Source organism: Zeugodacus cucurbitae, chromosome 5, assembly GCF_028554725.1.
Source record: "Zeugodacus cucurbitae isolate PBARC_wt_2022May chromosome 5, idZeuCucr1.2, whole genome shotgun sequence".
Taxonomy (NCBI): Eukaryota; Metazoa; Arthropoda; class Insecta; order Diptera; family Tephritidae; genus Zeugodacus; species Zeugodacus cucurbitae.
In genome coordinates, this window is record NC_071670.1 from 62,803,711 (window position 1) to 62,827,160 (window position 23,450).

At 34.4% G+C, this 23,450-nt stretch overlaps 1 protein-coding gene across 2 annotated transcripts in view; it reads left to right on the forward strand.

Moving 5' to 3' along the window:
- LOC105208857 (rhophilin-2-A) overlaps positions 1-23,450 on the forward strand; it is a 273,352-nt gene that overhangs the window by 177,765 nt on the left and 72,137 nt on the right. For both annotated transcript variants that reach the window (XM_054230613.1, XM_054230612.1), the window contains exon 2: positions 579-704. In XM_054230613.1, the coding sequence (XP_054086588.1) occupies positions 588-704 (117 nt within the window). In that variant the 5' untranslated portion in view covers positions 579-587. The remainder of the gene's footprint in view (positions 1-578; positions 705-23,450) is intronic.

Sequence of the window (23,450 nt, forward strand, 5' to 3'; positions counted from 1 at the left end):
GTGTTTTCATTGCTTGATTTTGTGCAAATTTATGGAAAGTAATTAAAAATCGGTGCAAGCGTATATAAATGATTGAAAAAAATTATTAGCAATCGAAAACGAGAATTAAGTGAGTTTTCAGTGCAGAAATTAGCGAGCTAACAATTGTTTATGCATTTTTAGCGGTAAAGCAAAGAAATCTGAAAAGCGAAAAATTAAAATTGCAACTGCTGTGCAACACGCTGAAAGTGAATATTTTTTATCGCACAAACACATATACACTTTGTGTGTCAGTGTTTGAGTAGTTGTTAGAGTGTGTGAGTGCATAAATACTCGCCGCGCAACGAGGAAGACGTGAACAGGTGCGCGAGTGAGAGTGAAAAACCAACGTCCATTGCGGAACTTAGAGGTATCTGCTTTCGCACAACAACAAAAAGAAAAAACACAAGAAAATTAACAACAACAACAAGCACTCGTATTTACATGCGAATTTTTTTTGTTGTTGTTGGTTGTTTTAGTACGTTATAGCGCCAACAGAATAACATAACGGTGTTGGTAACAGCATCTTCTCCAACCGTACCGTGAGTGTACTTTAACAAACCAACAATATGGATAACACATCTTCAAGCAGCACCGCCGATACGGCCAACAGTAGCAGCGGCAGCAGCAGCAGCAAGAGCAACAGCAACAACTCAGATGCCAATTTATCTTTCAGTTTTGTACGGGTGAGTTTCACTTTTTATTAACACTCTGTAGTGTTTGCTTGTGTTTGTGTATTTGTATTTTGGGAAAAGGAATTTTTTGCTTACTGCCAATGTGTGTGTGTGTGTGTGTTGTATTTGTAATTTGTAGCTCAGTTAAATTGCAGGAAGAACAATAATCGATTAAATGGCTTTGAATTAGAAAAAGTTTTCGTAATTATCGTTCATTAATCATTATTAAAAAGTGATTGCCAACATATTTGAAAAAAGTTAATGAACAATTTATGGGAATATGTAGTAACAAAATGATTGCGAAGTGAAATAATTATGGGAAGTAAAGTAAAACTATTTTTTATAAATATTTTTTTAGACCTCTATATACTAAGTACATAGATTTAATAATTCTTTTGTGTCATTCTTTGAGAAATTCTACAACAAATACTTGTTTCACTCAATTTTAATATTATTAAGAAAAGACTAAAACTATTTAAATCTCAGCAGCTTTTTTTCTAAACTCCATTATTTGCTGTAAAAAGTGCAATTTCATTGCCGAAATTTTATAAAAGTAAGTTATAGAGGGCCGTCCGATAAGTATTTTGCCTACAAAAACGAAAAGATTTTCGATTTTATTCTCAACATAGTACCAGGATCATTACATTAGACACTTCTTTAACCATACCATGGTTCTCGTTATTTTTGGAATGAGGGTTTAAATAGGTGTCGTCCAATAATTTCATATAGCAGATCCTTGTTACCGTTTTTCTCTAGATATTCGATGTAGATCACATCTTGAGAACCCCATAAAAAGGTTCCGAACTCCATTTTTGGCTGATAGAAGAGCCTTCTTCATCTTCGGAGCAAGTGCGCCGGCTGAGATCCACAAATTTGACTGTTTTAGTATATTTCGATATACTCATGTTGCGTTAATGGTAACGTAACGACACAGAAACTTCTTTGAATAGTACTTGGAGATATTGAAACACTGTTTTGAAGTGCTCTTACGGATCCGCAGGGAGTAAACACGACATCCAACGGGCCAAAGCCATTCTTATGGACAATATTTCATGCAGATTATGATCCACACGGTTTTTGAGATGCCTACCGACTGTGAACGCTCGACGCATTATGCTTTATGTAATCGTTTATGGGGCATCTGAGCTTGACTCATTAAAACCCGACGTGACACGACTTTGTATTGCCAAAGAGACCGTTCGAAACAAATTTTGAGTTATCCCCCTCTATTAAAAATTCAGCTACGGCACTGCATGTATGCAAAATAACCATAACTTAATTTCACAAACGTTAAGAAGTTGTTTGGACATATTTTAGAATAAAATTTTTTATACACTTTCACTTACATTAAAGCTATTTGTATGTATTTACAAAGAACGCACTTGATTTCTCACTTCAAACCATTTGAAGTGCCTTGAGGCAAAATTCGCGAAAGTGCCAATTACTAGCTGCTTGTTCTAGACTCTTTTATTAACTTGCAAAGGCTAAATAAAACATTATACAACTAAAAATTAAATAAAAGAAGAAAAAACAATAACAACAATAATAATAACAATAAACGCACTTTCCCTTTCACTACACACCAATAAACGTAATACCAGGGGAATCAAGCGTTGTACACGTTCATTCAGCATTTTCAGCTCCACATTTTATGCACTTTTGGTGGCAGCAGCAGGCGATTGAAATGTTGATGTGTGCAACAACAACAACAGCAACAAAAAATGTGCCACTCACTGTTTTTCCGCCATGAACGCGTTTTGTTTTTGTTTTTATTGTTATTATTATTATTTTAAATTCATTTCAGTTTCCAATGGCGAGCAGTGGCTCTAAAAGTATTGGTTTATGCGCCATTCGGCGTGCCAGCCAGCCAGTCTGTGGGGCTTTTTATCTCTACCGAAAAAACCAGTCTTTGTGATTGTACTCCAACATTCACATATCAAGTACGAGTACGAGTACGAGTATAGTACAATGTTCATAGGTACATACATATATAATATAAGGCATGCAGGTTTATATATTCGGGGTATTTATGAGTGTGTGTTGTTGTCCATTGTTGGCTTTGTTTTTATTGTTACCTATTTTGTTTAGCAGCAAATGATTTTTGATCTGACGTATGTCTATATGTATGTAGATATAAATATATCTTTGTTTGTATGTATGTATATACGAACGATCCGAGCTTTTTGACGTTGTGGTTTTCCGTCCGTTCGGCTAACAGTCGCATGAATGAGTTTGGGTTATTTACAGATTTGATGTTCGTCAGTGCACTTTTTGTATATAAATGTGCAATTAAAATATTTTAGGTGGTTTTTGGTGGCAACTACAAACAGGTTGTGGCAGTTGATTATAAAAAACAACTCTATAAGAAAATTAAATGCATTTTATTTATTTATGTTTTTTTTGTTGCTAATCAAATAGTTTTATATAAAGTGAGACACTTTTTCAGCTATTTTAAATGTTTTTCAACTTTTTGAGAGCAAGATAATGTTATTCAAATGATTTTAAATATACTTCAGACATGTTGTTTTTAGTGCAATGTGTGTACCGATCAGCTTATAAATATGTTATATAACTAATTGTTGTACCATTTTTTTTTTCTTTTTTTAGCTGGAAAATATTTTTCAAAAATATTTATATTATTTTTTGGTTTTTCGATTTTCTGTATGAAAATATTTGTATAATAAATTTCCTTTAAATATTTTGAAAATAATTGTTTGATTTAGAAAAATCAATGAACAATTTTTTTGACGATATAAGTGAAGAAGAAAGGCAAATCTTCAAGAAAGAACTAAAAACCTTAAAAAATAAAATAATTTTTTGTATGAAGGAAACGTTAATCACAATATTTCCGAGCGCATTTGCTAAATTGAAGACATAAATGTAGGTGTTAATAGCAAATTGACACTGAAAGACTACCGATACATCTTGAGCAACTCAAATTTTGTAATTTATGTGGAAAGAATTATATTCATTTAAAGTATTTTAATGCAAGTTAGTCTTGAAACATGGTTCAATTGTCGATATTTCCTAAAAAGTTATCGATAACAATTTTAAGTTGAAGGAAGTTAGAGTCTGGAAAGAAAAATGGCAAATCGACACCAAAATGTTATCGATAAATCACGAATACCTCATATTTTCCAGTTAATGTTGAAAAATATATTTGATTTTCTTTTCGATATTTCCAAAAAAAATCGATAACAATTTTAAGCTGATCGATACCATAATTTTATCGATAAATTAACTCAAACTCTGTGATTTAAATTAAAATATATTTTCTGTCAATATATTTGAATATAACTTAGCTTTTCGATATTTCCTAAGAGGTGTCAATAACAATCTGAAGCTGAAGAAAATTAGAATTTGGTTAGTTAGTTTTAATTTTTAGAATGTAATTCATAATTATCGAGACGGCAGTTTTTAAATGTCATTTAAATATTTTTGAAATAAAAAGTGTTTAAAGATCAGTAAAATCGATATCGATTTATCGATAATTGAAAGGAATAATTAAATGATTTTATAAATCAATTAATTTTTTATATAACTATTCACATTTGAATTTTTGCTTTACAAAAAATCTCTTGTTGTTCTGTAGAAGTGATCAAGAGCTCAGACAAGACTCAAGACGATAAGAACAAAAATAATATTTATTCATCTGCTTCAATTTTTTGCAAAATATCTGCTTTATTTTTCAATTAAAATAGTTTTCCTGGAAATCTTTCAATGTCTTCGCTCTGATCTTCCCTCTTTTCATATAGCGCAAATGAACGCTTCAGCGCCAAACTCAGCCGAGCGTGAACGCGGGCAATTAAATCTAGAAAAACACTTACTAGAAATGTAGTCTGGTGTTGTTTCTGGATTTATATGTACTTATGTTACAGAACACGAAAACGTAATTATACACTCGCAAACTATTTTTACTCGTACAAGTCTCGAGTGAGAGAATATTATTAACATATATCGTAAATTACATATGATAATAACAAGTGCCGTCTGCGCATGCGCACAATGCGGTCGGTAAGGCACCACCTCGAAACTAATTATAAAGTTTTGAAATGCACATTTCTTGTTTTCTTTACCCGACTTATTTTTTCACTTATTAAGCATTTCCTTAATTTTGCGCAGCACCCGCAGCCGCTGAAGCGTAGGGACTTGCAAGTGAAAAGAATCACACCCGCAGAAAGTATGGAAAAAAAATTAAAAATGTAAATACAATACTTGTACTTGTAGGTGTCTTCCTGCTAGCGCAGCGACAGTTTTTGTGCTGGTGAAGTGCTTTCAAGTGTGGCACCTACCTGACGGCCAACGGGTAACTTCAGAACTCATTCATTCATTCATTGTCTCGGTTACGCTTGTGGGCATAAGAACAGTAGCGCAATAGCAATAACTACAACAAAAATGTCGTTGAAACAGCCGAACATCAACAACCGGCAGTCTACAGACTACCACTTTGCCTGCTGCCAAGCTCCTATAAGGGTCTTAAACACTTGTGTGCGCCGCATCGCTGCCATTAACGCAGTTGGTGTTCGTGTCGCTGTTGCTGTTTGGTATTGGTGTTGATGCCCGGCGACAAACTACATGATTCATTGACCCTTTTGTGAAAAGCCAAACTGCGTCATTATGCGTGTGCCTCTTGGCTTAAAATTTTGAAAAAAAACTAACAATAATGTGAGTCAAATTACTGGCACATTTCCCGTCCCGTTTGATGCGTCCAGAAAACAAAGTCAAGTTAAATCTATATAAATCTCGGTGGCATTTATGGTTGGTTTGGTGTTGGAGATCTACCCTGTAGGGAAATAGCCTAATTAAATAGTTTGCATAGGAATAATCTTTTTAAAAGAGGATACTTTTTTTGCTTAGTGAAAGAAGGAAATTCAAAATGGCTCATAGGTATGTGACTTGGCTAAAATGTTATATGCGCCTAAATGTAGGCAACAGTTGTTGAAAATACTTTTTCATTTAAGAAAAATAAAACATTGCTCACATATAAAAAAGGTCGGAGAGCATCCGGAAAAAAGCTACAAAAGAGTTATAAAATAGGTTTAAAGATATAAAGGTCTTAGTATTACCTTTAATGATTTGTAGGTTCAAAAAAAATAACGGGACTTTTTTTTAGAAAACTATTTGTTCATTCGTCTTAACGTTGTCGCCTTTAAAGTAGTCTCCATTCGATATTATGCACTTATGCCAGCGCTTCTTCCAATCGTCGAAACACTTCTCAAACTCTATTTTTTTAATTTTTGGAAATTTTAATGTTCCCGTTATTTTTTGAACATACTATTTCAAATATACTGATTATTAAATTAAATAATCACTGAAATTGTCTACTTGAAACTAATTCAGGAATTCTTGTAGGGTTACTTTTGCCTACAGGTCACTGCTTCAACTTAAACTTCACCTTCAAGCACATTTCACCCCCTTCTTAAGTATTATTAATGCTGAGCATCTACATTGGAGTATGTATGTATCCCGGTTATTGACACTAATTTACTTATGAGCATACCGGGTGTTTGAACATTGTCCCCTATATATTCATACTTACGCAGAGGCACAGCTGAGGGCATGTATGTGTTTTAGACACTGCGTGTATTCTCAAATTCGCCGACAATCTTTAAGCACTTCGCTGCCTTTTTTGGGAAAAAATATTGCATTGCTTTTTTATTTTCTATTGGTTTTTTTTTATTTTTTTTCTTTTTTTTTGTTCATCACTGTTGCTCCTCTGCAACGCATCACCAACTTTGAGCGACTTCGAGCGACTTCACACCGTAATTATGATAACATAAACACCGAGCAATGAACACCGAACACCGAAATTACGTGATGCCCAATTTCGTGTGTGCGTGCAGTTACCGACGCGTAGCCACAACAGCAACAACAACACATGCCACTTGGCGTATGAATTTACTTGCATTAACCACTAAGTGCGGTTGTTGTTATTGTTGTTGTTTTTGTTTTAACTTGTTGCTGGTGACTTTGGAGTTTGAGGTGACTTTTAGACCGCTGGCAGTTGTGCTGGCATTAAATCATAATTTTTGGTTTGTTGTTGTTAATTTTTTTATTCTTATTATTATTCTTTGAGTCTTAAATGTTCACTGTGTCGCTACTTTTTTCGGTAAACATTTTGTAGTTGGCCACATTTGCTTCTTTTACTATAGCATACTATATAGAATATATGAAATCTTTTTTTAGCATAATTTGCTCTTTGTTCTTTATTCGTTGTTGCGTGACAAAATTATTAACAGCAATAACGCTAAAAAATCAAAAAATAACTCTTCAAATAGCTAAAATTACTTTTTTGACATTTGCTTTTGTTTTTTTTTTTGTAATTATGATTTCCGTGCTTTAGCTCTTCAACAAAAATAACTTTATGTCTCCACAATTAATTTGCGCTGCTTTAGAACTTTCTTTCTTCTTCCACCTGCTTTGCCATTTCGTTATTTCTTTATTAACAAATTAGCCATTTGAATTAACTATAATGACATTTAACATATTTAATTGGCTTTATTTTACATATTTGCGTGCTAATAAGCAAAAGAGAAAACTGTGGGAAATAAAAAATTTTAGAAAGCATTCTGGAGTACCTACAGTAAAATATGAAAAGCTTTACGATAAAGTCTTTGTTATGCTAGATATTTTATATAGATCTTCAAATTACCTTCGAGGTACAATAGAATGTTTACTCAATACACCGAAACTCTATATATTCCGTCGAACAGATTCCGTAAGGCCAGTAACTCATTTTGGAAGCTCTCCAGAAGTCCTAAAAAAAATTGCAAACTTTCCATATCCGACAATAAACGGAGTTTGAAAGATCATTTACTTCTTTAGTAGAGTTCGACATTCTAAAACATCTACGCTATCACCTCTATACAATTTCATATTGAGCCAACACGAGGTCAAATTTAACTGAATGTGTGCTTTTATAATACAATGATCAATTATATCCTCGTTAAGACTCAGGAATATGCGTAGATTTGATCGAATACTCAAGGATCCTGCTCTATGTGGTTCGACAAAAACTTTGTCGTTAGAAATCTTATTCGAAGCTATTTCTTGGCCAACTCATTGTTGTTTGGAAACATGATGTTTGACACAACTAACGTTCTATAACAACAAAACCATTTTCAAGACGTCTGAGCCATATAATCGAAATGTACGCGGATTTCGTTCCTATTCAGTCCATGTCTATCGTCTCGACATTGTTCCTTAAAATGATTGGAAAAATGGTTTTCTGTCGCTTCACAAACAACAAAGACAAATCTGAATATCTTACCGTCTCACAGCCTTCTCAGCGAACATAGCCGATTCAACAATATTTCATTTGTAGGAATTAACCCTAAAACATCTAACCATTCATATGGCACTTCGTGTGTTCTTTTAGGGATAATGTTTCTTAAAACATCAATGATTCTAAGCAGACAGACCTCAAAATCTAATCTATCAGAACTTAACCTTAACGAAGTTTCGAATAGGCCTTCTGGAACCTCGGCGGAGATATTACAACCATTCGGCTATCAGAACTAGAGTAGACTAGATGAAAGACTACGTATGTAACTTTTATAAGAAAAATGGAAGTTCCTTGTTCTTCACTAGACATATAGTTATAGGTCCGCATTGCAATGCCATTATCTTATATAATATGTAAAAATAACGAGCGATTTCCTCAATAACTCAAAATGAAAACGAAATGTTTGGTTTTGTAATAAATGAAGATGAAACTCCGGCAGTACAATGTAGCTCTTCAAATGCATTTATGACTTCAAATTGAAAATGCAAGCTTGGGGAAATTTTTGTTTAATATTTACATATCACACATTTCCCCATTGGAATCCATACAGAAACCCAAAACACAACAAAAACAATAGCATGAAACCCTAAAAGGTGTTATCACAGTGAAAAATGTCGACAAAAGCTTGTGGAACAATAGCCGCGTCACAAACGACAACAGCCAAGCATGCTGCTGCTCGATGTTAAGCGATTTCGAAAAAGCGGCAAAACAGGCCAAGAAAAGCTTACTCTACTGGCTGTAGTACGAGTATGTGGTCCTAAGCATAAATGAGCAGCAAAACGGGTTGTGAAAAAAATGCAAATGCAAAGCGGAGGGTCGACGGCGAGTCATAAATTTATATGCAGACAAATGTTTGTCTGTTTGTATGTTTATACCATAGCTATGGTTAAGCATGGTGCGCGTATCTCGAAATACAGGTGAGATTTGCATAAGCCAGCAGCAGCGCTCGCTATGCAAAAGCATTTGCTCTGAAGTGGTGGGGAGATGGTGCGTCGCATATGCTTAAGCCGTTTTGTTTGGAAAATAATTGTTTGAAGAAATAAGCACGGTTTGCCAACAACAACAACAACAAACAAAACACACGCGAAAGAGTTTTTAAGCAATTTTTTTTGACTGTTTTGTTTGCCGCATTAAAAATGAGAAACGAAAACTTGTTGGCTAAGTTATGACATGGCAACAGAAATAAAGCACTCATATTCATCATACAAACGCATATACGGTGTGTTCAAAAAATAACGAGAATTTTTGTTTCTCGAAAAAAATATTTATTCATTCAATGTTATATTTTTTTCTAAATGGTATCCCTTCTTGGTGGTATCCTTTGACTTAACGATTTCTCGCATGCTTGTAAAACGACGGCTCTTTAAAGTTTTCTTTATATCTGGATACTAGCAGACCGCTCCGGCTTCGCACGGGTTTAAACCTTTCAAAAGACGATCGACTCTCTGGCAGGCGATTGCGATGCGAAGAAAATGACTTGCAAGACGATTTTCAGTTTCAGATTAAGATTCTCAATCACGGAGTCTTTTTGATACCCTTACCTGGTAACTGTTTCTATAAAGTTGAGATTCTAGCAATAAATGTAGCCTATGTTATTCAGGGTGAAAATCGCCGAGCCCATACATAAACACGTTTAAAAAATTGTTTGCATTTTCAACTTTTAAAATTCCCGTTATTTTTTGAACACCCTCGAACAAGCAAAAATATATTTTTATGAAAAATGATTTTAGCCACATTCAAAAAATTTCTCAGATAAGACATTTTCACTTGTTCGCGTAAAAAAAGATAAAGAAAGAGATAAGCTTATGAAATTTTAGGGCAAGTAGAGCCTACACCTGTCTTCCTGTCGCCTGACCTACCTCGATGACTGGCTTTTACATATTTTTTATGCGTGATTAATTGTGTAAATAACGTTTTATCAACAATTTTTTTCGGTCAACTCAGCTTTCTTTCTAAAGAACGACATTGTAGAATCATAGAGACATACAAATACACTTAAATAAATAAATCAAAATGGTTATCAGTCAGCAATGAACAATTAATCATCGCGATTTCATGAATGAAATTTAATTCTAAGGCGGTTAGATCTCACCTCAACAGTCATTTCTATATCATAGGCACAAGTGTCTTCAAAGACCAATTAGTATCAACAATCCATTTATACGCTTGACTATACATACAGACATTTTTAATATAAATGTATACAATTAAATTCCGCGAAATAAATAAATATTTTTTAATTATTTTTACCTTTAATGTTGGCATACTGTAACGCAAACTTGTTGTCGCCGCTTCAACATACCTACTCGTATATATGTACATTTTTTCGCCACATTGCAACTTCGCCGCTGCAACTTGTTGCATTTTGTGAAAGCTACTCACATTTGTTATAAACATTGTTTATAGCTGTTTTTAGTGCTATTTCTCGTTTTTTGTTTGCTATTTTTGCAATTTTAAGATTTGTTGTTGCCGCGTTTTGTGGCACTGTTTGCATAGCGAGTGTTTTTCACTCGCACTTTTATTGGCAATTTGCTGGCGTGTTGTTTTTGCAAAATGTTGTTAATTTGTGTGTGGTTTGTGTAGAAAAATATTTAATTGTTTAGTGTAAAATATGCCGAGAGAAAAACAATATAAAGCGTTAGGGCTGTGCATTGGCGTGACGTTGGTTAATAGCTTGAGGGGCTGTTTGGTAGTGGGAAAATGTGAACGCAGATTTTTCTGCGAAAGTATGATGAATTATAACTTTCAACACTACTCTTTAATATATAGCATTCCCTTTGGTATATTTATACTCTCGCAACCTGTTGCACAGAGTATCATAGTTTTGTTCACATAACGGTTGTTTGTATCACCAAAAAATATAAGAGTTAGATATGGGGTTATATATCCATAAATGATCAGGATGACGAGTAGATTTGAAATCCGGATGTCCGTCCGTCTGTCCGTGCAAGCGATAACTTGAGTAAAAATTAAGATATCTTAATGAAACTTGGAACACATGTTCCTTGGCACCCTGAGGAGGTTGCTTTCGAAAATGGGCAAAATCGGTCCACTGCCACGCCCACAAAATGGAGGAAACCGAAAACCTATACAGTGTCATAACTAAGCCATAAATAAAGTTATGAAAATGAAATTTGGAACATAGGATCCCATTAGGGAGGGGCACATTTGGATGTAATTTTTTTAGAAAAGTGGGCGTGACCCCGCCCCCAAATAGGTTTTTTGTATATAACTCGCAAACCAATAAAGCTATATAAGCCAAACTTTCTGCAGTCGTTTCTTTTAGCCATTTCCTTATACAGTCCAAAAATGAAAGAAATCGGATAATAACCACGCCCACCTCCCATACAAAGGTTACGTTGAAAATTACTAAAAGTGGGTTAACTCCCTAACGAAAAACGTCAGAAACACCAAATTTTACATAAGAAAAGGCAGAAGAAAGCTGCACTGAGATTTTTTTACAAAATGGAAAATGGGCGTGGCGTCGCCCACTTATGGGTCAAAAACCATATCTCAAGAACTATTCGACCGATTTCAATGAAATTCGGTACATAACACTTTCTTGACACCCTGATGACACGGGTGGAATATGGGCGAAATCGGTTCACAACTACGTCTACTTCCCATATAACCCAATTTTGAATTCCATCTGATTCGTTCACTTTATAATGTATTCATAAGGAACCAATGAAGCTAGCGGAATAAAACTTTACACAAATACTGTATTTGAGCTGTGACATCACTTGTGGAAAAATTGTCAAAATCGAACCATGACTTTTCAAGGCCCCTGATATCAAACATGAAGAACTCAGTGCCTAAGGTTAATTTTTCACCGAAAATATAGGTAAATCCCTCAGATATTTTAATGTAATTCATTCCCTCTGAATTTTTTTCTTATAACAGTTTCTCTCTGTACCTGAAATGGTAAAAATTGGGTCATAACTTCCCCCAGATCCCATATACCTAATTATAAGTAATATTAAATTAAGTGAGCGTATAGTCTTCGATACGTTGTATCTTGGTGGTGAAAACGAGTGAAATCGGCTTAGGAATTACCTCAGTCCCCATATACTATTTATGATGATTTTCGTTATTCTATTGAACTTTATGCCGAATATATGGGTCGAATTGTGTTGTCTTTATAAAATTACATCAATAAATTGCGAGAGTATAAAATGTTCGGTTACACCCGAACTTAGCCCTTCCTTACTTGTTTTAAAATGAGTACAACTACTTGGTTCCACAATAGTCTTCAGATAATAAGCTCTACTAGTAGGTGACAATTTTACAATGCTCTAATTTATATGACCTGAATTCATAAAAATCTTATAGAACTTTTGAAATAATGTTTCTCACATACGTCAGATCAACCCACATAAAGCATCTTTCTTAATAAGCGTGCTGAGTACAGAGTTGTCCTTAAACGTATTGTTTCAGTATACGACTATTTCACTATGGATTTATGAACTTTTGATCATTGTTTAAGACTCATTTAATTCTGATGATGGCCTTCTAGAACTCAATAAAGGTTAGTCATAAATAAACATTTGAGTTTTCGGAGGCTCTTCAAGTCCTATATAGGTCGATTCGATTTACGCAGCTTCCTGTTAGAACCTTTCTTCTTGGATTTAATTAATTTTAATCATTTCAATTATTAAATTTCGATAATATTATAGTATCACTATTTCCTCTGTTGAACACAAATCTCAAAAAGTCAACAAGTTTTTCTCAAGTTTTTGGTTTCTTCCACTTGATTATTTCAATTTCTATTTATTTCGGTAAATATTTTTAGGTGCGTGTCGCGGAATTCGAAACACCTGTGTACCCAGTCAAATAGGTGATTCTCACATGCACTTTAAACACACTTGAGATACGCAAACACGCATATAAACTAAAATTTCCATGTCCATACTCCGCTAGACACCTCATATTGCGTAAATTGCATTCGTAAATAGTAAATCTTGCTAGTCGATCTCAGCCTCACTATCTCGGCGTGTTGGCACTTCGACTGCGCAAAACGCAGGCACACGATGACTTTTAGATGGTTTCTCCAACGGTGTCTGGCAATTGCATTTAATTTTTCCACCATTTGCAACCACATGTGGTTGGACAATTTTTTAATTGGCGAATTAAAATTAAAAAGTAATTAGAATCTAACAGTTGGGTTGGGTTTTTACGCCATAGAATGTAACTTGCGGCTGCAATTGACGTCTGAGGCGCATATGTACATATTTCAATTAATGCAAAGAAACACTAAGATAAGCTAATGCGTAGCGGCGTAGTAGGGTTGTAGAGGAAAAACTAGTACTAGAGATTGTACTAGTGATATGGGGACTAGATTTGTAATGTATGCAATGATCATGGATTACAGTGGTAAATTGTGTGAAGCTTTTTAGGTTATGAATAAGAAAAATGTATTGTAGAATCTTCAATGGATGTAAGTTAGTCCCTGTGGGGTTTCCAGTGGATGATCATTCCTTTTCGAAATATAATTTTAACACTTAATAATAGTAATAATATGAAATTTGCTTTTAGATCCAAGGTGTTGAGAATTCTAGTTAAGTTTAAGATATTACACCGAGGGAACCTATTTTATAAAATGAAATCACGGGCTGCTCTTGGAAATTATGTGAACCTTTTTGGGACAAAAAAAAATTTATTGTAGCATGTTCAATATAATTATGATAGTTTCTGTGGGGTTTCGATCGGAAGACAATTTCTCTCAATAAAAATAAGAAATTCGCTCTTAGACTTAGGTTTCGGGAACCCAGTTAGTTTGAAGAAATCTTACTGAGAGGACCTATTTTTTGTTTGTGTTAACTAATAGGTTTGTGATAGATGAAATATTGCCATTAAAGGCATCTGTCGCTATGCTCCGAGAATTGTTTCAATTGGGTATAATCTCTAAAATATAGACAATAAATATATTGATTTTGGATAGAGACGAATTTTAGGACTCATTAATGAAGTTCCATAAAATCAGCTGAATCATAAAACTTACTACTCAATCTGCTATTCTGAACTACCAGAGATGATATACTAGAGAGGTATTTGAATTGCGTGCTGCTAATTAAAGCAGCTACCGCGCAAATGATTTGAAAGCAAATCGAGCATATCCATTACACCTGCCATTTTTAGTAATTAAAATACCCAAATCTTAAAAAATGGACCGAGCATTATGCCTATATGTATGTACATATATGTATATATATGTAAGTTTATTTCTATGTAAATATGTTCACTGAAAATAAAAATACAAGCAATGAACTATGCAAGCGACACCGAGCAAAATAGCAACAATCGATTTTATTGAAATGCACAAAAAGTCACTTTTCCGCTTGGTTGGTTGGTTGCTTGGCCGGTTGTAAATGATTTTTGGGCGTTTTGCCTGTAGGCTGTCGCTTGTCGCCGTCGCCGCGACTGTTTATCCACTGTGTCGTTATGTATGTACACAAAGGTGTGTTCATTTGTAAATAAAAACTTAAAGCCGCGCTAACTGTTGCCAGTAATGGCATAGGCGAGTAGCAAGACTTGCTAATCTATAGTCGCATTTATGGGTGAAAGTCGTCGTATTGGCGGAGATGAAAACAAGTAGCGCCGACCTAAGACGCAAGCACCTGTTTTGCTGTGTGGAAAATTGACCAAAAAAAATTCAAATTCAATTTTCGAGGAATGCGCCGCAGCCAGTGACAGAAATAGAAGTGATTATATACATAAGTGGTACGTGCTTTTTGGTGGTTGGGAAGTATGGAAAGGTGACTAAAGTTAGTTGAAGCAAAAATAAGTGGCTGAAAGTTATTTTGAAAAGGATATAAAAATATTTACTGCCAATTACTGTAATCAATTAAATTTTCTTAAAATATAAAATTAATATTTCTTGAAATCGATCGAAAACTGCACCCAAGAATTTGGTTGAAAAAATTTGGTATGGTGTATTTATAGATTAATAAAAGTATTTTCTCAAATGATACTAAGCCGGAACCCCTTTAAATGTCACCCTTTCAAACATTATTTGAACTCTAAAACTACCGTTACCTTTTTTAAGGTTCTTTTGAGGGCTTGTGATGCTTCGTAATAGTGGTGAGTTCATCTGTGTTAGATAACATGAATCCATATGTGGTGTTTTTTTTTTTTGAAATGAAATAGGTGTGGTGAATTTTGGAATGGAAATTTTTATTCAACCTCAAATTAATTGCCTCGTTTATCTAGATGTATTCTAACAATAAAGAACGTCACATTTTATAACAAGTGGGGAATAAAATAATTAAAAAATGTTTTTGCGTAAGCAAAGTCAATTCCCGATTGTGTGGCGATAGATTGGCAATTCTGCCTTCCAAAAAAGTCTATAATAAAAGGGAGTTTACACACACGTTTCATTCAAATTGTTAAAATAATATTCCAAATACTTCGCCGTCAAGAAATCCCCTCTAGCCAAAATTTGAATGACTAACTTCCTTACGCCAACATTTGTTATGCTAATGCTGTCCGTCCAGCTAACACATTTGTTTTAACCTTTGTTTCACGGCAATAACTCCCAAGTGAGATTTCACTTGTTTCGGTTGCAATGCGTCGCATGTAAGCACACTTTCGTATGACGAAACAGCAACAACAACGCATAACCCAATATCAGCTATCAATATTTTGGCATTTCTCTTAAATCAAGCGGTAGACAGCAGTGAAGCGGAGAAATGAAAACGAGAGTGCCTACGAATGAAAAAAAAAAAAACGGTGAGCCCTGCTGTCATGTTACGCAATGCATTTCGGCTGTCACCCGTCAGCAAAGGTGAGTTGCTGTTGCTATCGCTGTTGTTGTTGCTGCCTGCCACCAAAATGCCGTAAAGAGAAATTTTGTAAATTTCAAATGAAAGTTTTCGGTGTTCGGCGGCTATCGGTTGGACGCAAGATCGATATCGCTGTCATTTATGCGTAACCGGTTTACGTAAAACTAAAACAACAACACTAAGAATATTTGATTCAAGTTTTTTTAGACAATTGTTTGACTGTTGCATAGGTCGTGTGCTGTTCGGCGGTCTCTCAGTGTGCTTGAATGTAGTGAAGATGTTTGCAGGGGTGTGTACCGATTTTGACCAATTGGTGCGCGTGTACATGCGTAGTTAATTGTTAAATCTATTAAAATCGCATTTAGTCTAGCTTGACAAGCAAAACGAAATTGTTTTGTTCACATACTATAGGGATTTTGTGCGTGTTTTTTTTTATGTTTTATTATTGTTGTAGAGAATTCTATGAGTGCATTGTAGATAATGAGTTATTTCATAATCACAAACATGTTTTCCACCATTTCCCTAACCTAGTGCACATTTCATGAATTCTCTATTTTCGAAAGGTTGAAAGTGAAACTACGGAAGTTAATTTACTTAATAGGATCCGAAATGTTATCGGTAGGACGATTTTAATCTATTCCAACATCATTTTCAAATATTCAGACATTTTATGAGGTTATGTCATCCAATGTAAGAGCTTAAATTGGTCTCTAAGTGTCTTTCTATGCTTAAAACAGCAGCCACACCATTAGTGAGATCTCTCCTAGTTCGGCGAATATTTCTTAAAACAAATCATGGGGCCAACAACTGATAAAAATGTTGTCGATGTTATGAAAATTGTAATCGATAATAGTCAAATTTCAATAAATACCATGAAACTCCTCTAAGTAACTTTCGTTCCCAAGAGATTCACAGTTTAGGAACCGTTGAAATGGTTTAGTTAAACTATAACTAATTAATTCAAAATTGTGGACTTTTTTGAAGATCTCGATTATGGCGCCATCTACCGAGATGATTAAACTGTGATTCAACGACGTTGTTTCATTCAAACTGGCAACGAGTCTCATTCTTCAAATGTGGATTTTTTGAATATAGCAATTATGGCGCCAACTACCGAGATGATCCAACTGTAGATCACAATTAGTAATAAGTGTGTGTAATAAGGTCATGTAACTATTAAGATATATCTTTGGCTAACATTTGACTCAGTAAAACTTCGTGTCTCGAATTATCATTAATAATTCAAAAATATTTTAAGCTTACGAAAAGAACCATATATAATATAATTGTAGTGGTCGGCCAAAACCGACACCAGGTTGTAGTTTCAAATTGGTGATGAGTAATTGTAAGAACCGATGTGAGTGGGATAATGATAGTTCTTTAAACTATTTCTAGTAAAGTATATATATATAATATTGTCTTGTAAAAACTAATAAGAATTCCAGCTGGGTGTTTCCAGTATCCTTATAATTACAATCGCAAATAGAGTGCCATAATTTCCAAGCGCCATTTAAAGTAATGCCCTTTTTGATTAAAATGGTTGGAGTTACAGCGAAGATAATAAAAAGGGCTGTCACATGAACATATGAGGCGTTGCACTACATGCATATGTATGAGCGTAATGTATCGTATATCGGCATAAATGCGTACCGCCCATGCCGCCTTTGAAACGCTATTAGCCCCGTTTAGGCTTGGCTTTCCAGCGTTTCAACGTTTGCTACAGCGCAGCATCGCCACCATATCCGCCTCGTGCGGCACTTACAGGTACACGTTGGTGTCGTGCCATTATGATTTGCCAAGTCTGGCCATCACTGCTTTTGGTTAGCCCCACTTCCCGCTTTTGATTGCGCCCAACAATGTTGTCAAAAGCGCTCGCCATATGCATAGTTCGCCAGCGCTGACTGTCTGGCCAACGGCTGCCTCGTGCGATGCGTGCGCAAGCGTAAAAAGGAATTTCACTCAGGTTTTTCACGCCACATATGGTGCGGTGTACAAATTTTTACTAAAAGGAAAATCGCCTGACAAACAAGTCAGTTGCCTGTTGGTGGCTGCTACTCTAGCAGAGTAGTTGCTGTTGCGAATGCGTCGTGATAAAAACAAAGCAAACAAATACAAAGTATGTTGCTTATAAAGTAGGCGTAACAAGCTTAGCTAACAAGCAGAAAGCGTTTGGTGAATTTCTACGCTGTGGAGGTCTGAAAGACATTTTACATTTTTTGCAGATTTTTGTTATTGACAGTTGTTTAATAACTTGCGGCTTCGAAATGAAAGAAACATAATTTCGCAATATCGAAATGTCATTAATGTCATGTAAAACACGCTGAGCGGCATGGAGAATAGTGATTCTGATTTTATAATTGGAAATGTAGATATAAATACTAGAAAGAATATACATGAATATACATGAGTGCTTTTATGACCCCATCCACTTACTTAGAGAAACCTTATTAGACAGATTGAACCCCGTCCTATCTACGTGCTCTTATCCGTAAACAATCTTCCTCCAATTTTAAAAATTTGCCGCTTGATCTTACTAGAAAACACTATAATGGTTAGTTAGTAGTATAAGAAATTCAAGTTCGTTCTTCAGAAGATAAACTTTCCAATTAGCATCCCCAAAATATTTAGTTTTCCTAAGTTAGAAAGACTAAAAGAATGCTTTAGTATACTTGACTCGAACATTTAAATGGAATCACCATAGATATTTTCATTGTAGAAATTCTATTTTGTTTTTTATCAATGTTCCTACAAGATTACAGATCTATTATAATTTTTAAATCGCTGTTGAAATACTGAGAGATTTTATGATACATTATGATGAATGAGGACAAGACGAAATATCTCCTGTCATCAAACAAACAGTCGGCGCATTCGCGTCTTGGCTCCCACGTCACTGTTGACAGTCATAACTTCGAGGTCGTAGATAATTTCGTATACCTGGGAACCAGCATCAACAACACGAACAATGTCAGCCTCGAAATCCAGCGCAGAATAACTCTTGCCAACAGGTGCTACTTTGGACTGAGTAGGCAATTGAACAGTAAAGTCCTCTCTCGACGAACCAAAATCAAGCTCTACAAGTCGCTTATCATTCCCGTCCTGCTTTACGGTGCAGAAGCTTGGACGATGTCAACATCAGATGAGACGACACTAGGAGTTTTCGAGAGGAAAATTTTGCGCAAGATTTATGGTCCTCAGAACATTGGCAACGGCGAATACCGCAGACGATGGAACGATGAGCTGTACGAGTTATACGACGACATTGACATAGTTCAGCGAATAAAAAGACAGCGGCTACGCTGGCTAGGTCATGTTGTCCGAATGGACGAAAACACTCCAGCCCTGAAAGTGTTCGATGCAGTACCCGCCGGAGGAAGCCGAGGAAGGGGAAGGCCTCCACTCCGTTGGAGGGACCAGGTGGAGAGCGACCTGGTTACACTTGGGATCTCCAACTGGCGCCAAACTGCGAAGGAGAGAGACAGGTGGCGCACTATCGTCGATTCGGCTATAACCGGCTAAACGGTTGCAACGCCAATCACATACACATATGATTTTGTCTATCGTCTGCTAAGGAATGATCGCTTTACAAGTCTTATTTTTATTGTGGTCGGACTTGGAACTTTTTTTAAAAGCAGAGGTACATTCATTTCAACCACATCAATAGGATCTTCACCGATATTGGTTGATCTTAATTTATGATGATGTAAAGAACGTTTTGTCGGGGTTCCAATAAGTTTAGTCATATGAAAAAAGTCATCAAACTGGTATGTATTATGTAGTAGTAGGGAACTGGAGATATTGAGAACTATTGGCGTACTTTCTGGATGAGATAAACTGAAAGGATGTTTTAACGATAGACTTCTGCCAGCTGGAGGTACTCTCTTAAGTGGCTTTTTCTACGCATGAGATCTGTTTGTTTCAAGGAACCTGGTGCCCAAATATAGTTGGGTCCAACTGTATTGAATACGTTTTGCTTTATTGAAAAGCAGAGCTTTTAGAAGTCTTCGAATTTACACGATTAAACTTCCAGTATTATTATTGTAATTATTATTATAGTATTGTTGGATTTCCCAGATAACTTACATTTTAAATTGATACTTGAAAGCATGCTAAGGAGAAACTGAAATGAACTTATTAGAATTATGAATTATGAAATTTATAGAAATTGAATTGAATAAAAAAAAAACAGTGAACATATTTTTCAAAAAAACTATAAATATCTAGGTCAATGCGCCTTATCGATATTAGCAAAAATATAGTTTGGTGGCATCAATAGCGATGAAAATTTTTGTAATCTTAGTGAATAATTTTTTATCACATTATCCTTAAAAATAAGCCACAAATTCGTTATTCGTCGATATACATAATTTAAAGGAGTTGCTTATTCACAAAAAACTAGCTTAAACCACATTAATAAAGCTAGACGCTATGTGGGAAATATGCGGAAATGAATTTTTGATAACAAACGATATTAAACAACTAGGTTACATAAGCCGTTAAGGTAAACAAAATTAACAATATACATATATATATATATAAACAGCATATCTGTTGTAAACATATAACCATTGAAATGGAAAGTTTTCCTAAGCCAATTAAAGGCCATTACATATTAACATCGATAACAATTTGAGTTTGTATGAGGAAATGCTTGTAATTATCTTATCAGCATAACACCATTACAATAACAAACATTTACAAGAGTGGTACATACATACATACATTACAAGTACATACATATGTACATATGTACGCTTGTAGTTATTTTCCTATTAGCGGTCTATCAATTGTTAGCCGGCACCCTATTGCATTAACAGCCGCCGCTGACTGAGTCAATTAAATTACTAGTAAATACGGTAAATGTGTTGCAATATCTCCCTTTTATCTACAAATACGAGTTGCCTATTGTGAAATGAAGATAAAAAAATAATTTTTATGAAAAAAAAATCATAGAAATTTCGTAACAAATTTGATAAGCATTACAATGTCACTGTGTACTCGTACTTACTACAAGCTTATATGTAAGCAAACTTAGCGCTAAGTGGCTAAGTGGTTGCACACAAGAAGAGAGATTGCATCGCTATTAGCGATTTACTGAAAATATTTTGGTGTGTGGAAGAGCGAAAATATGTGATCAGTACTGTATGTATATACATATATTCACTTGCACCCATCAAAATCGAAAAAACCTGCTTGCCTACCTCAATGAGAAAAAAATCGTAGTTTCGGTTTGACAACTTTTTAGATTTGCCAATTTAGCTGCACACGCGTACATACATTTACACAAACAAATATACCCCTGGTATGTCTCTTTATTTGTTTTCTTTCGAGCACTTAAGACAACAAAGACTCCAAAAATAACTCGAAATTCGTTAATAAAGCATGAGATAAGCAAAAAATGTTCAATTCAAACAATTTTGTGCGCTTTTTATTATGTTTAATTTTGTTTTTTTTTATGTACATATGTATGTATAAATAAAATTAATTTTGATTGCGTTAAAAATGTTATTTGACGCGACCTTTGCTGGTAATTAACACGTAGATGCACATTCCATCGATTAATTGAACACTTGTGAAGTTGTGGAATGTGACATGCGCTTGTGAGTTGCGTGTGAACTTTGCCGCTCATTAAAAACAACAACGATAATAACAGAAAACAAAGCTATAAATATTGTGTTAGGTGCAAAAGTGGAGTTTACAACTTTTTCAAATAGGGTTTGGAGTAGCTCTTTCAATAGGCACTATATGCTTTTATTTATAAATTTCGGTACCCAAAAATTGTTTTAAATTTATTTAATTTATTTATTTATTAAAAAAAAAATACTTTATCAGTTATTTAAAAATTTTAAGAATATATTTATACATGTTTCAAGAATATACAGTGAAATTTTTGAAGAAAAAAATTAAATATTTATTAAGTTATAGTCGATCTCCAACGGTGCGAAAAAAAGGTCCTTCACTGCTGCAGTGATTCCGGCCTTCTCCGTGGATGAAATCGAAAAAAAAAAAAAAATTCTCGTTAAACTAGATAATATTGTCTGTACAATGACCTACGATAAAAAAAAATCAAAAATTGACAATATTGACGAATTTTACCTAAAATTTTGGTCGTTTTTGGCCTGCCAAAATTCGATTTTTTGATCAGATCAAAAATCGATAGGTCATTGTACGGAAACTATATATAGTTAGAACATGTAAAAAAATTCGATATTCATCGGATCCTTTGTTTTTGAGTAATCACTGCAGCAAATTCGAAAATGCTGTTTCGAGAAAAACGCGTTTAAAGATAAAATGATCGTTTTCACTGTTACCGAGCGGCTGCTCTTTAAATTGCTATAACTCAAAAACTATTTGAGATATCGATTTTAAATTTTAATATGTTATTTTTAAAGGTGAAATACCGAAATACGAAAATCGATTTTTTTGAAATTTCACACTAGGTGTGCCCCTTAAAACTAGACAAGATAAGCATGTTTTGATGAATCGATGCTCTTTAGTAGGCAGATAGATCTCATATTTTTAAGCGTGTTTGACTACAAAAATGCATTAGTCAATGGGTTTGGGTGATTACGGAGTTTAGATATATATTTTTTCTGCTGTGCCCTACTTTTTTCCTTACCATTGGGATACCAAGATCTTCGTGGATATTTTCATTACGAATGTATCTTCATGGTGAGCACGTGATTGCTCTAAGCTTTTTCGATTGGATGCTCTGTATTATATCAATATTAGTTGTACAGGTCGTATTCAACTGGTATACGTAATCGACTTTATGACCGCATTGTATAACAGGTTCAATTGTTTTGCCATCCGGTACGAGTTCGAATTTATGGCAACATTAATATAAAGCGTTCTTGTACTCGAAAAAATACTAAGAGAGCTCATTTGAGCGAATAAATGAGAACCTTTCTCTCTTTATAAAATTTTATAAATTTTAGTTCGAAGAATTTCTGAAAAGTTCTGATAAATCTGAGAACTTTATAGTTCTAGTGTCTTTAACAGATGAAATAAATTATAATAAATACAATTTTTGGTAGTTTGAAGTATCTGAAGAATTAATAAAAAGTATTTTTATTCTTTCCTGCTGAGTAAAAACTCGTTTTTAGATAGTTTTGACAGTTTGATAAGTTCGGGATCACAACTCACTATATGTTCCAAATTTATACACTTGTACTTGAATAAAGCATATACTTGAAAATAATATCTGAGGATGTGACAACTGGTGGGGTTGTTAATTAGTTTCCCAGTACATTTTTAAAAACGAAAAATAATAAAAAAATATTATAATAAAATTGACATTCTGATATAAACATTTTCGTTAAATATGAGTTCTTGAGACATTTTATTTATGTTTAATATAAAAATTTAATTTTTACAATATTAATATTTATTACAGAACATTAATTTAATTTTAATTTTTTTTATTTACCCAATTTCACATCTCAGCTTATTCAAAACTACCAAGCACGTATTCACGCATTGCAATAATTACTTTTTGTAAATTATTATAATACTTACTTGTAAATACTTTGTTCATAAATTTAAGTGTGCTAAAGTTGAAGATCGCTTACAAGATCTTAAATTTGCGATCCCAACCTTCACTTATCTGGTCTGGTGACTTTTCGGGTACAAGTACAAGTATTATTTATAAGAGTATGCAAGTAGATTGCCGAATAAAGGGCAGACAAGCTA